At 45.8% G+C, this 13928-nt stretch overlaps 2 protein-coding genes across 2 annotated transcripts; both read left to right on the top strand.

Annotated features, from left to right (window-relative positions):
• The first annotated feature begins 2767 nt into the window (after positions 1–2767).
• LOC139000511 (protein p13 MTCP-1-like) lies at positions 2768–3106 on the top strand. Its single transcript, XM_070402666.1, has one exon. The coding sequence runs from the start codon at positions 2768–2770 to the stop codon at positions 3104–3106; it is 339 nt and encodes a 112-aa protein (XP_070258767.1).
• Positions 3107–7737: 4631 nt separating this feature from the next.
• On the top strand, positions 7738–8076 carry LOC139000509 (T-cell leukemia/lymphoma protein 1A-like). Its single transcript, XM_070402665.1, has one exon. The coding sequence runs from the start codon at positions 7738–7740 to the stop codon at positions 8074–8076; it is 339 nt and encodes a 112-aa protein (XP_070258766.1).
• Positions 8077–13928: the final 5852 nt, after the last annotated feature.

Here is a 13928-nt window from a genome sequence, read left to right as displayed (position 1 = left end):
CCAGGTTGCGGGCTCAATAGCCAGAAGGGGGCGTGTGGGAGGCGGACAATCCATGATTCTCCCTCATCATTGATGTTTCTCTCCCTCTCTATCCCATCCTCTCTGTGTCAGTAAAATTATTTTAAAAAATACTAAGCATGTGTTTCATTCAGATTAAATGCACATTGTTTTAAAATAGTTAATTATTATTTTTGTTTAACATACCATGTGGGTAGTCGTTTAAAGATGACATAACACCCTAGCTGGTGTAGATCAGTGGATAGAGTGTTGGCCTTTTTTTTCAAATATATTTTTATTAATTACAGAGAGGAAGAGAGAGGGAGAGAGTTAGAAACATCCATGATGAGAGAATCATGGATCGGCCTCATCCTGCAAGTCCCTCACTTGTAATCAAGCCCACAACCTGGGCATGTGCCCTTGACCAGGAATCAAACCCGGGATACATCAGTCTGAAGGGCGACACTCTATCCACTGAGACAAACCAGCTAAGGCCTATTTGACATTTTCAAAGTGTGGAAGCGCCTTGAAGAAGAATGAAGTATCTCAGCATTTATGTCACAGTAGTTACATGAATTCATGTAATTCATGGGAATTACAACTCACCTCACCATTCTTTCCACACTGTTCTTGTAAATGCAGACTCTGACTAATAATGAAGCTTGTAGGTAAACAGCATGTTTGTATTAGAATCCTAGGAACTAATTTTACAAGATATGAACTCTGACCTTCCCAGTTCTGGGAGATTTGCTGACCTTCAGCATTAGAACCAGGAAGACAAAAGCTAGGATGATGCACACTGGACCGTCACCTGACCACTTGCAAGATCCTTATCAGATTGGATTCTGCCTGTGGTCACGTAGAGATCTTCTCAAGACCAGCCCCCTGACCTCTTTGCTCTGTTTGGCTTCTCCCTCCTCATAAAAGCCTCTTCTTGCACTGAGATGTGCAGATGGGATTTGGGCCGGCTTCTCAGGTTGCCGGCACCTGAATAAACCTCTTTCCTTCCTCACCACCACCTGTCTCACGGGAATGGTTTCTGGGGTGCGAGTCAGGGGAACCTTGTTTTTTCTGGAAGCATTCCGGATACATGGACTCCCTGTAACAGGTGTATCATGGCCATGTTCTTTCTTCTGCAGGTGACAGGGGGAAGCAGAGACCAGGCACAAGGGAAGGAGCGAAGAACAGTGCTTTGCCATCAGAGCAAGAAGAACAGGTAAGAGAAAGAAGGATAGCAGGAGGAGGAGGAGGAAGGATTGGGGATGGAGTCTGATCTGAGGGAGGAATTTTGACTTTGTGGACTGAAGTGAGTTTAGCAGCAAAACCATACAGCTCTTGGCAAGGGAATGGCTGAGGTTTGGGGAAGGGAGAGATCATTCTATAAGTGATGATATGAGAACTCAGGAATCCTACTTGCTGTTTCACCTGTCTCTTTGCTTCCTGTTTGCCTGATCAGTTATCCCAGGTTTCTGTCTGACCCTGAATATTTTGGTCCTGCCTATCTCACCAGCACCTGAGAAGCAAGACCGCTGTTAAGAAGCCCACCTGGATGCTGATATTAGCTTTGTTCCTCTGCTAGCTGTTAAAGGTAAAGCATATTATTTTCACGGGGTGGGTTGTTCTATGGTTGGTGAGTTCCCTCTGAGATGATAAGAAAGAAGGTGTTGGTGTCATGACAAAAAGAAAAGTTGAACCAACTACGAAGTATTAATTAAGAAAAAACGAAAATTATAGCAAAAGGTCCGGCTGCCATGGCTCAGTTGTTTAGCTTAAACCTTGGAACCAGGAGATGTCAATTCGATTCCCAGTCATGGCACATGCCTGGGTTACATGCCCGGGTTAGTCTTCATCCCCAGTAGGGGGCATCCAAGAGGCAATGAATTCATTATTTTCTGTCATCATTGATCTTTCGCTCTCTCTCCCTCTACCTTCCTCTCTGAAATAAGTAAAACTATATGAAAAAAAGTAAAGACTAGTCATGGCACAATAAAGTAAAGCATTGAGTCAATTCTACATAATAAAAGGCTAATAGGCAAACAGAACAAACAGCAGAAGGACTGGTTGCTATGACACAGACTGACCACTGGGGGGCAGATGCTCATGTCAGGAGCTGTCCACCAGTGGTAAGTGCACTTCCACAGGGGGATCACCGCTCAGCCAAAAGGCAAGCTCAAAGATGCTGAGACAGGGTGGGAGAGGGAGCACCACGGCAGCACAAAAGTGGGCCTAAGCCATCAGTTGGACATCCCTCACGGGGTCCAAGACCGTGAGAGGCCACAGGGCTGACTGAGGGACCCCCCCAAGTGCAGGAATTTTGTGAAATGAGTCTCTAGTAATGTTATAATAACTGTGTATGTTGTCTGATGGGTATGAGATTAATAGCATGATTTCTTGGTCCATTATATAAAGTCTAATCATTGGAGTATACCCCTGAAATGAACCCAAGGTTGTATGTCAACTGTCATTTAAAAAATGTTTCAAAAATTCTATAGGACCATGTTACCTTCACAGAGTCACATTTTACTTCAAGTATGTTTTGTACAGTTTGTTCTCCAAGAAAGATCTAAAGGTAAAAAAGAATGAAAATTTGAGATTTATAAATTTGCAAAATAAAACAAAGGCAACCACAAACACAACCATAAAACCATAAAGATAAAAGCCGAGGTTAAATGCGTTTGGAGACCCTATTCCCTGTATTTCGATGCCAGGACTGAAGTAGTGAGAGGCTTTGAGAAGCTGTGGCTGTTGCTCCTTGGACGACGGAGGGGTCATGGCCGAGCTCCCATCAGGGGTGCACCTCGCATTGCACCCCCTCTGCCTGAGGATCCGTGGGCCCTCGGTGTATGAGGACGAGCACCAGCGCACGTGGCTGCATCTCCTCATGGAGACAGGAGGTGTCCTGCAAGTACGGTTGCGCCAGGAAGACATCCCCAGTGGGCATATAGCACTCACCACCACCCCGCAGACCTCAAGCACCATGCCTTCCTGGTGGACGCTCCAGTTTGGCAGACGGTACCTGGACTCCATGCGCCGGATCTGGCGCATAGTGCACCAGGGTAATGAGAATGGCGTGGAGGAAATGATCCTTGAGCTGATGGAATACTCGTAGGACATGTGAGTGGGTCCCTGGCTTTTGTCAACCTGATCCCCAGTCCTGCAGGCCTGCCGGTGGCACCTGTATAGTTCTGTTCACCTTTTTAATAAGCTCTGTAATCTATCTGCCACCCCCTGGGTATGAGGGCACATTGATATCTCTCTCTCTCTCTCTCTCTCTCTCTCTCTCTCTCTCTCTCTCTTTCTTCTTGTTCTAGTTCTTCCTGTTCTTGCTCTTCCTGTTGTTGTTGTTGTGGTTCTTCTTCTTCTTCTTCTTCTTCTTCTTCTTCTTCTTCTTCTTCTTTTCCTTCTTGTTCTTCTTCTTCTCTTACTTCTCATCCTCTCTCTCCCTCTCTCTCTCTTTCTCTGTCTCTTTGTCTCTCTGTCTCTCTCCCTCTCTCTCAAATCAATAAAAGAATTTTGAGCCAAGATGGTGTTTCACAGTTTTTGAGGGACGACCTGTGTACCTGGAGGTCACAGTTCGATTCCTGGTCAGGGCACAGAGAAGAATTAATGAATGAGCCCTAGCTTGTTTGGCTCAGTGGATAGAGGGTTGGACTGTGGACTCTGGAAGGTCACAGGTTCGATTCTGGTCAAGGGCACATGCTCTGGTTGTGGGCTCGATCTTCAGTAGGGGGAGTGCAGGAGGCATCCAATGTATGATTCTCTCTCATCATTGATGTTTCTCTCTCCCTTCCTGTATGAAATCAATCCTGTATAATAAAAGCATAATATGCTAATTGTCCAGTCCACCGGTCATCTGTTCAACCAATCAAAGCATAATATGCAAAGGATATACTAAGGTTAGTCAACTGCTCACTATGACATGCATTGACCACCAGGGACAAGACATTCAGACTGGTAGGTCAGCTTGCAGCTGGGATCTGGCTGATTGGGACTGAGTGAGACATGCTGGACACACCCTGGAGCCCTCCCATGGTCCTGCCCCAGATGGCCAACTTCCCAAATCCCACCCCAGCACCGATCATGCACTGGTGGGATCCCTTGGACTGGCCTGTGCCCTCTTGTAATGTGGGGCCACTCAAGGGATGTCAGAGAGCCGGTTTCGGCCAATCTCCACAGGCCAGGCCAAGGCACCACAATGGTGCACGAATGCGTGCACCGGCCCTCTAGTAAAAATCTATTAAACAGAAAAAGAGAAAGAAAAAGACCTTAAGCCTAAAAATATTAGCCCAGCCCCAGTAGACAAGGCTCAAAGACATCACTGGAAATAGTATTCATTTCAATGACCAGCGTTCTCATTGTTTGAACTCCTGAGGTTTGTCAACAGATACTACGCTCTCCAAAAAAAACCCAAAAACCAAATGTTTGGGGGATTATGGGTGTTTTATGCTGATCATCTCTTTCCAGTCAGGAATTTTGAGTATGCCAGGGCTCGTCGCCTGAAGGCTCAAACCGGCTCTGTGTGTGGCTTTAGCGTCTAGCTCTAGATGCATTTGGGTTTTTAACTGGGTTTTGCACTAAATAGCCTGACACAAAGCCCAGCAATCATAAAATTAATCTACCATCGCACCAGAGATAGGCGGCTGGAGACGGAGCGAGGGGGAGCCCCGGAAATCAATTTGAGGGCATCCATGGTTGCATTAAAGAAATCACTGACTGCTGATTAAATTCTCCTCTTGCAGCAAAGTGTTTGCAAATGTGCATTGACACCTTTAAGGCTGAGGACTGGGGAGCGTGAGGGACGTGTTTCCAAGTTACATTTCTCATATTCAAATTATTGCACTTCTGGCCCAGTCGGCGTGGCTCAGTGGTTGAGCATCGACCTATCAACCAGGAGGTCATGGTTCAATTCATAGTCAAGGGCACATGATCGGGTTTCGTGCTTGATCACCAGTAGGCGGCATGCAGGAGGCGGCCGGTCCGTGATTCTCTCTTATCATGGATGTTTCTCTCCCTCTCAATTTCCCTTCCTCTCTGAGTCAATAAAATCATTAAAAGAAATATTAGCAATTGTTGCATTCAGATGGCATGCACATTGTTTTAAAATAGTTTATTATTTCTTTGGTTAAACATACCAGGTGGGTAGTCACTGAAAGACGACCTAGTGCTCCAGCTGGTTTGGCTAGGTGGATAGAGCATAGGCCTTTTTTTCAAATATATTTTTATTGATCTTAGAGAGGAAGGGAGAGGGAGAGAGTTAGAAACATCCATGATGAGAGAATCATGGATCGGCTGCCTCCTGCAAGTCCCTCACTGGGGATCAAGCCCACAACATGGGCATGTGCCCTTGATTGGGAATCGAACCCGGGACCCTTCAGTTCGCATGCCAACACTCTATCCACTTAGCCAACCTGGCCAGGGTCAATTTGACTTTTTGAAAAGGGTGCAAATGCCTTGAAGAAGAATGAAGCATCTCAGCATTCATCACAGTGGCAATTACAACTCACCTCACAATTCTAACCACATTGTTCCTGTAAATGCAGACTCTGACTAATAATAAAGCTTGTAGGTAAACAGCATGTTTGTATAAGAATCATAGGAACTAATTTTCAAAGATATGAACTCTGACCTTCCCAGTTCTTGGAGATTTGTTGACCTTCAACATTAGAACCAGGAGGACAAAGGCTGGATGACGCATATTGGACCGACACCTGACCACTTGCAAGATCCTTATCAGATTGGGCTGTGTCTGTCGGCACAGAGGGAAATTCTCAAGCCAAGCCCGCTGACCTCTTGGCTCCATTTGGCCTGTCCCTTCTTATAAAAGCCTCTGCCTGCACTGAGATCTGCAAATGGGTTGTGGAATGACCATCCTCCATCTTCTCAGGTTGCCAGCACCTGAATACACCTCTTTCCTTCCTCATCACCACCTGTATCACGGGACTGGTTTCTGGGGTGTGAGTCATGGGAACCTTGTTTTTCTGGACACATTCCTGGTACATGGACTCCCTGGAACAGGTTTATCACGACCATGTTCTTTCTTCTGCAGGTGACAGGGGGAAGCAGAGACTGTTCACAGAGGAAAGGAGTGAAGAACGGTGCTTTGCCTTCAGAGCAAGAAGAACAGGTAAGAAAAAGGTGTATGGGAGAAGAAGGAGCAGGAGGAGGAGGAAGGATTGGGGATGGAGTATGATCTGAGGGAGGAATTCAGATTTTGGGGACTGAAGTGAGTTTAGCAGCAAAACCATACAGCTCTTTCAAAGACTGTGACTGGGTTTCAGCAGAGAGTATATTATTCTACAAGTGACGTGATGAGACTTCAGGAATCCTACTTGCTGTTTCACCTGTCTCTTTGCTTCCTGTTTGCTCAATCAGCTATCCTGGGTGTCTGTCTCTCCCTGAATAATTTGGTCTTGCCTCTCTCCCCAGCACCTGAGCATCAAGACAGCTGTTAAGAGGCCCACCCTGACGCTGACGTTAGCTTTGTTCCTCTGCCAGCTGTGAAAGGTAAATCATATTATTTGCACATAATTTGCATGGGGTGGGTTGTTCTATGGTTTGTGAGTTCCCTCTGAGATGGTCAGAAAGAAGCTGGTGTTGTCAGGACAAAAAAAAAAGTTGAACCAACTAAAAAGTTTTAATTAAGAAATAAAGAAGAGGAGAGAAAAGAAAAGAAAAGAAAAGAAAAGAAAAGAAAAGAAAAGAATAGAAAAGAGCCCGGCTGGCATGGCTCAGTTGTTAACTTAAACCTAGGAACCAGGAGATGTCGATTTGATTCCCAGTCATGGAACATGGCCGGGTTACAGTCATGTCATGATCCCCTGTAGGGGCCATGCAGGAGGGAACCAATCCGTGATTCTCTGCCATCATTGAACTTTCTTTCTCTCCCTCTCCCTTCCTCTCTGAAATCAGTAAAACTATGTGAAAAAAAACTAAAGAATAGTCATGGCACAGTAAAGTGGAGCATTGAGTCAATGCAATCTTATATAGTAAAAGGATAGTATGCAAATTGACTAAATGGCAGAACAACTGGTTGCTATGGCACACACTGACCACGAGGGGCAGATGCTCATGGCAGGAGCTGTCCATCAGTGGTGAGAGCACTCCCACAGGTGGAGCATTGCTCAGCCAAAAGCCAGGCTCACAGCTGCCGAGCACAGTGGGGTGGTGGGAGCCTCCACGGCAGCACTAAAGCGGGCCTAAGCCATCAGTTGGACATCCCTCAAGAGGTCCCGGACTGGGAGAGGCACCATGGTTGGCTGAGGGACCCCCCAGAGTGCACAGATTTTGTGCAATTAGCCTCTAGTAATATTATAACTGTGTATGGTGTCAGATGAGTATGAGATTAATTGCATGATTTCTTAGTCCATTTTATAATGTCTAATCATTGGGGTGTACCCCTGAAATGAACCTAATGTTCTTCTATGTTAACTGTCAAGTAAAAAATGTTTTTAAAATTCTATAGGACCATGTTACCTTCATAAAGTCATATTTTACATGATGTACGTTTTGTACAGGTTGTTTGAGAAGAGAGATCTAAAGCTAAAAAGAAAGAAAAGTTGAGATTTATAAATTTGCAAAATAAACCAAAGGCAACCACAAACACAACTGTAGAAACTATAAAGATAAAAGCTGAGGTAAAATGCATTTGGAGACCCCATCCCCTGTCTTTCGATACCAGGAACGAAGTAGCGAGAGGCTCAGAGAAGCTGTGGCTGTTGCTCCTTGGACCACGGAGGAGTCATGGCCGAGCTCCCATCGAATGTACCCCTGACCTCGCAACCCATCTACCTGAGTATCCTTGGGCCCTCGGTTTATGAAGACGAGAACCAGCGCACATGGCTGCATCTCGTCATGGACACAGAAGGTGTCCTGCGAGTACAGTTGCGCCAGGGCGACTACCCCAGTGGACAAAACGGAATCCCCACCTGCCAGCTGAACTCGAGCACCATGCCTTCGATGTGGACGCTCCAACTTGGAAGCCAGTACCTGGACTCCATGGGCCGGTTCTGGCGCATCGTGCACCACGTCAAGGAGGATGACATGGAAGAAATGATCCTTGAGCTAATGGACGACTCTTAGGATATGTGATGGAGTCCCTGGCTCTTGTCAACCTGAGCCCCAGTCCTGCTGGCCCCCTGGTGGGAAGTGTATAGTTCTGTTCACCTTCTTTTTTTTTTTTAATTAAATCTTTATTGTTCAGATTATTACATTAGTTACTCTTTTTTCCCACCATAACTCCCCTTCACCCAGTTCCAACCCCACCCTCTGCCCTCACTCCCCACCCACTGTCCTCATCCATAGGTGCACGATTGTTGTCTAATCTCTTCACTCACCCCCACACCCCTTTCTCCCCCCCCGCCGCCCCCAAGAATAGTCAGTCCATTCCCTTTCTATGTCCCTGATTCTATTACAATCACCAGTTCATCAGATTATTTATTCACTTGATTTTTAGATTCACTTGTTGATAGATGTGTATTTGTTGTTCATAATTTGTATCTTTACCTTTTTCTTCTTCTTCCTCTTCTTACAGGATACCTTTCAGCATTTCATATAATACTGGTTTGGTGGTGATGAACTCCTTTAGCTTTTTCTTATCTGTGAAGCTCTTTATCTGGCCTTCACTTCTGAATGATAGCTTTGCTGGATAAAGTAGTCTTGGTTGTAGGTTCTTGGTATTCATCACTTTGAATATTTCTTGCCATTCCCTTCTGGCCTGCAAAGTTTCTGTTGAGAAATCAGCTGACAGTCGTATGGGTACTCCCTTGTAGGTAACTGATTTTCTTTCTCTTGCTGCTTTTAGGATTCTCTCTTTGTCTTTTGCTCTTGGCATTTTAATTATGATGTGTCTTGGTGTGGTCCTCTTTGGATTCCTTTTGTTTGGGGTTCTCTGCGCTTCCTGGACTTGGAAGTCTATTCCTTTCACCAGGTAGGGGAAGTTTTCTGTCATTATTTCTTCAAATAGGTTTTCAATATCTTGCTCTCTCTCATCTTCTGGCACCCCTATAATTCGGATGTTGGTACGTTTGAAGCTGTCCCAGAGGCTCCTTACACTATCTTCATATTTTCGGATTCTTTTTTCATTTTGCTTTTCCGGTTGGGTGTTTTTTGCTTCTTCGTATTTCAAATCTTTGACTTGATCCTTGCAACCCTCTGGTCTGCTGTTGGGAGTCTGTATAATATTCTTTATTTCAGTCAGTGTATGCTTAATTTCTAGTTGGTCCTTTATCACAACATCGAGGGTCTCACTAGATTTCTTGAGGATCTCACTACATTTATCGGCGGTCTTACCAGTCTTTTCGAGGGCTTCTAAACAGTTCTTTAAAGACCTTAAAAGTGTGGTTTTGAACTCTATATCCAACAGTTTGCTTTCCTCCAATTCTGTCGTTTGTGTCCTGTTTCTTTGTCTCGGCATTTTTTTATGCTTCGCTGTGTCGATAGAGTGCCTTTCTGTGCTAAGTGTCCCAATTACCTAAGGTAGACACTCTTGGTGCACCCCCTTGTGGGCTTTGTGCACAGTCTTGTTGTGGTTAAGCCTTGATTGTTGTAGTTATCACTGTGAGGAATTGACCTCCAGGTCAATTGGCTGTGAGAATCATCTGTGTCTGTGGTGGGAGAGCTTCTGTGCTGGAGACACCCCTCTGGGGCTAGACTTGCTTCGATGGGCTTTGGTGCTCACTGAGTCTGCCTCCTGAGTGTGTCTTTTATGGTTCCACAGAGCTGCAAACTGGATGGTCCCACTCTGACCTCTGGGCTTCCTGGCTCCTGGATCTCTAGGGAGGTGCTAATCTAGCCTTTGCCTGAGGCTATCCAGCAAAAGCCTCCCTGCAGGGCTTGGGCGGGGCGGGTCCTAGGGATCAACAGGGTGGGATTAGCAATTATGGCTGCTCTCAGTCTTGCCCTCAGAGGCTCTGCTTCTCAGTGTCCCAGTAGTCGCTGCAAGCCCCACGGAGAGAAAGCTGCCCTAGGGTTCTGAGCGATGCCAGACAGTCCCGCTTCTCCCGTATGAGTCTGGGTCCTTAGAGACTCGCCCGGAACTGGAGCTCAGAGCCTGAGACTGCCTCCCGATTGAAAACAACCGCGCCCTCAGCCTCCAGCCCGCTCCACATGCACTCCGAACCTTAGTATTTTACTTCAGCACTGCGCTTCCTCTGAGCCTCGGTATGCTTTTCTCTTTCCTCCTAGTTGTAGAACATCCACTCAGCCAGCTTTCCTGTGGTTCTGGATGATGTCCGTTCCGTCTTTTAGTTGTATTTTTGAAGTGGTTGTTCGAGGCAGCAAACTCCCGTGTTTACCTATGCCGCCATCTTGGTTTCTCTCCTGTTCACCTTCTTAATAAGCTCTGTTGTTCTACTTGCCATCCCCTGGGTGTGAGGGCACATTGATCTCTCTCCCTCTCTCTCTTTCTTCTTCTTGTTGTTCTTCTTCTTGTTATTCTTCTTTTTCTCCTTCTCTCTCTCTTTCTGTTTCTTTGTCTCTTTGTCTCTCTCTGTCTCTCTCCCTCTCTCTCAAATCAATAAAAGCATTTTGAGCCAAGCTGGTGTTTCTCAGTGGTTGAGGGACAACCTATGAACCCGGAGGTCATGGTTCAATTCCTTGTCAGGGTGCAGACAAGAATTAACCAATGAGCCCTAGCTTGTTTTGCTCAGTAGATAGAGGGTTGGACTGTGGACTCTCGAAGGTCCCAGGGTTGATTCTGGTCAAGGGCACATGTTGTGGATGTGGGCTCGATCACCAGTAGGGGGCGTTCTGGAGGCACCCGATGTATGATTCTCTCTCATTATTGATGTTTCTCGCTCCCTTCCTGTATGAAATCAATCCTATATAATAAAAGCAAAATATGCTAATTGTCCAGTCGACCGGTCATCTGTTCAACCAATCAAAGCATAATATGGAAATGATATACTAACGTTGCTCAACTGCTCGCTATGACATGTATTGACCACCAGGGACAAGACATTCAGACTGATAGGTCAGTTAGCCGCTGGGGTCTGGCGGATTGGGACCGAGTGAGCCATGCTGGACACACCCTGGAGCCCTCCCATGGTCCCTCCACAGCTGGTCAACCTCCCGTGTCACTCCCCAGACTTAATGGGGCACCTGTGGGGTGCCTTAGCCTGGCCTGTGCCCTCTTGTAATCTGGACCCCTCGGGGGATCTCAGAGAGCTGGTTTCGGCCCGATCCCGCACGCCAGGCTGAGACACCACACTTGCCCACGAATTTGTGCACCGGGCCTCTAGGAAAATATATTAACCAGAGAAAGACAAAGAAAAAGACCTTAAGCCTGAAAATATTACCCCTCCCGTGTAGACAAGGCTTGAAGACATCACTGGAAATAGTTTTCATTTCAATGACCAGCGTTCTCATTTTTTGATCTCCTGAGGTTCATCAACTGATACTACCCTCTCCAAAAAAAGAATGAATGATTGGGGTATTACGGGTGGTTTATGCTGATCATCTCTTTCCTTTGAGGAATTATGAGGGATGCCAGGGCTGGTATTCTGAAGCCTCCAGCATGCTCTGTGTGTGGCTTTAACATAACATCTAACTCTGTGTGCATGTGGGTTTTTAATTGTGTTTAGCACAAAACAGCCCCATACAAAGTGCAGCGATCATATAATACATCTACCATCGCACCAGAGAGAAGGGGCTGGAGGGGAACCCAGGGGGATCCCCAGAAATCAATTTCAGGGCATCCAAGTTTGTATTAAAGCGATCACTGACTGCTGATTAAATTCTCCTCTTGCAGGAAGGTGTTTGGAAATGCAAATTGAGCCCTTTAAGGCTGAGGCCTGGGGAACAAGAGGGATGTTTTTCCAAGTTTCTTTTCTCATATTCAAAATATTGCACTTGCAGCCTTGCCGGCGAGGCTCAGTGGCTGAGCATCGATGTATCAACCAGGAGGTCATGGTTCAATTACCGGTCAAGGGCACATGCCGGGGTTTCGGGCTCAATCGCCTGTAGGGGGCGTGTGGGAGGCAGATAATCCGCGAGTCTCTCTCATCATGGATGTTTCTCTCCCTCTCTATCCCATCCTCTCTGTGTCAATAAAATCATTTAAAAAATATTAAGCAAGTGTTGCATTCAGATTAATTGCACATTTTTTGAAAATAGTTAATTAATTTTTTTTTTAACATACCAGGTGGGTAGTAATTTAAAGATGACATAACACTGTAGCTGGTGGAGCTCAGTGATAGAGTGTTGGCCTTTTTTTTTCAAATATATTTTAATTAATTACAGAGAGGAAGGGAGAGGGAGAGAGTTAGAAACATCCATGATGAGAGAGTCATGGATCAGCCTCATCCTGCAAGTCCCTCACTGGGGATCAAACCCACAACGTGGGCACATGCCCTTGACCGGGAATCAAACCCAGGATACATCAGTTCGAAGGCCAACACTCTATGCACTAAGCCAAACCGGCTAGGGCCTATTTGACTTTTTCGAAGGATGGAAGCGCCTTGAAGAAGGATGAAGAATCTCAGCATTCCTGTCACAGTAATTACATGAATTCATGTAATTCATGAGAATTACAGGTCACCTCACCATTCTTTCCACATTGTTCCTGTAAATGCAGACTCTGACTAATAATGAAGCTTGTAGGTAAACAGCATGTTTGTGTAAGAATCCTAGAAACTAATTTTACAAGATATGAACTCTGTCCTTCCCAGTTCTGGGAGATTTGCTGAGCTTCAGCATTAGAACCAAAAGGACAAAGGCTAGGATGATGCACACTGGACCGTCACCTGACCACTTGCAAAACCCTTATCAGATTGGATTCTGCCCGTGGGCATGTAGAGAACTTCTCAAGCCCCGCCCGTGACCTCTTTGCTCTGTTTGGCCTCTCCCTCCTTATAAAAGCCTCTGCCTGCACTGAGATGTGCAGATGGGATTTGGGTCGAGCTTCCCCCATCTTCTCAGGTTGCCTGCACCTGAATAAACCTCTTTCCTTCCTCACCACCACCTGTCTCACCAGACTGGTTTCTGGAGTGTGAGTCAGGGGAACCTTGTTTTTTCTGGAAGCATTCCTGATACATGGACTCCCTGTAACAGGTGTATCATGGCCATGTTCTTTCTTCTGTAGGTGATAGGGGGAAGCAGAGACCAGTCACAAGAGAAGGAGCAAAGAAAGGTGCTTTGCCTTCAGAGCAAGAAGAACAGGCAAGAAAAGGTGGATGGGAGGAGGAGGAAGAAGGGTTGTGAATGGAGTCTGATCTGAGGGAGGAATTTTGACTTTGTGGACTGAAGTGAGTTTAGCAGCAAAACCATACAGCTCTTGGCAAGGGAATGGCTGAGGTTTGGGGAAGGGAGAGATCATTCTATAAGTGATGATATGAGAACTCAGGAATCCTAGATACTGTTTCACTTGTCTCTTTGCTTCCTGTTTGCCTGTTCAGCTATCCCAGGTTTCTGTCTGACCCTGAATATTTTGGTCCTTCCTATCTTACCAGCACCTGAGAAGCAAGACCGGTGTTAAGAAGCCCTCCTGGATGCTGATATTAGCGTTGCTCCTCTGCCAGCTATTAAAGGTAAAGCATATTATTTGCATGGGGTGGGTTGTTCTATGGTTTGTGAGTTCCATCTCAGATGATCAGAAAGAAGGTGTTGGTGTCATGACAAAAAGAAAAGTTGAACCAACTACGAAGTATTAATTAAGAAAAAACGAAAATTATAGCAAAAGGCCCGGCTGCCATGGCTCAGTTGTTTAGCTTAAACCTAGGAACCAGGAGATGTCAATTCGATTCCCAGTCATGGCACATGCCTGGGTTACATGCCCGGGTTAGTCTTCATCCCCAGTAGGGGGCATCCAGGAGGCAATGAATTCATTATTCTCTGTCATCATTGATCTTTCGCTCTCTCTCCCTCTTCCTTCCTCTCTGAAATAAGTAAAACTATATGAAAAAAAAAGGAAAGAATAGTCATGGCACAATAAAGTA

The sequence above is a fragment of the Myotis yumanensis genome, unplaced genomic scaffold (assembly GCF_028538775.1).
Source record: "Myotis yumanensis isolate MYYU_CA2020_CCGP unplaced genomic scaffold, mMyoYum1.0.hap1 SCAF_24, whole genome shotgun sequence".
Taxonomy (NCBI): domain Eukaryota; kingdom Metazoa; phylum Chordata; class Mammalia; order Chiroptera; family Vespertilionidae; genus Myotis; species Myotis yumanensis.
The sequence above is the reverse complement of the archived record's forward strand: the minus strand, read 5'-3'. Positions and strand labels throughout refer to the sequence as shown.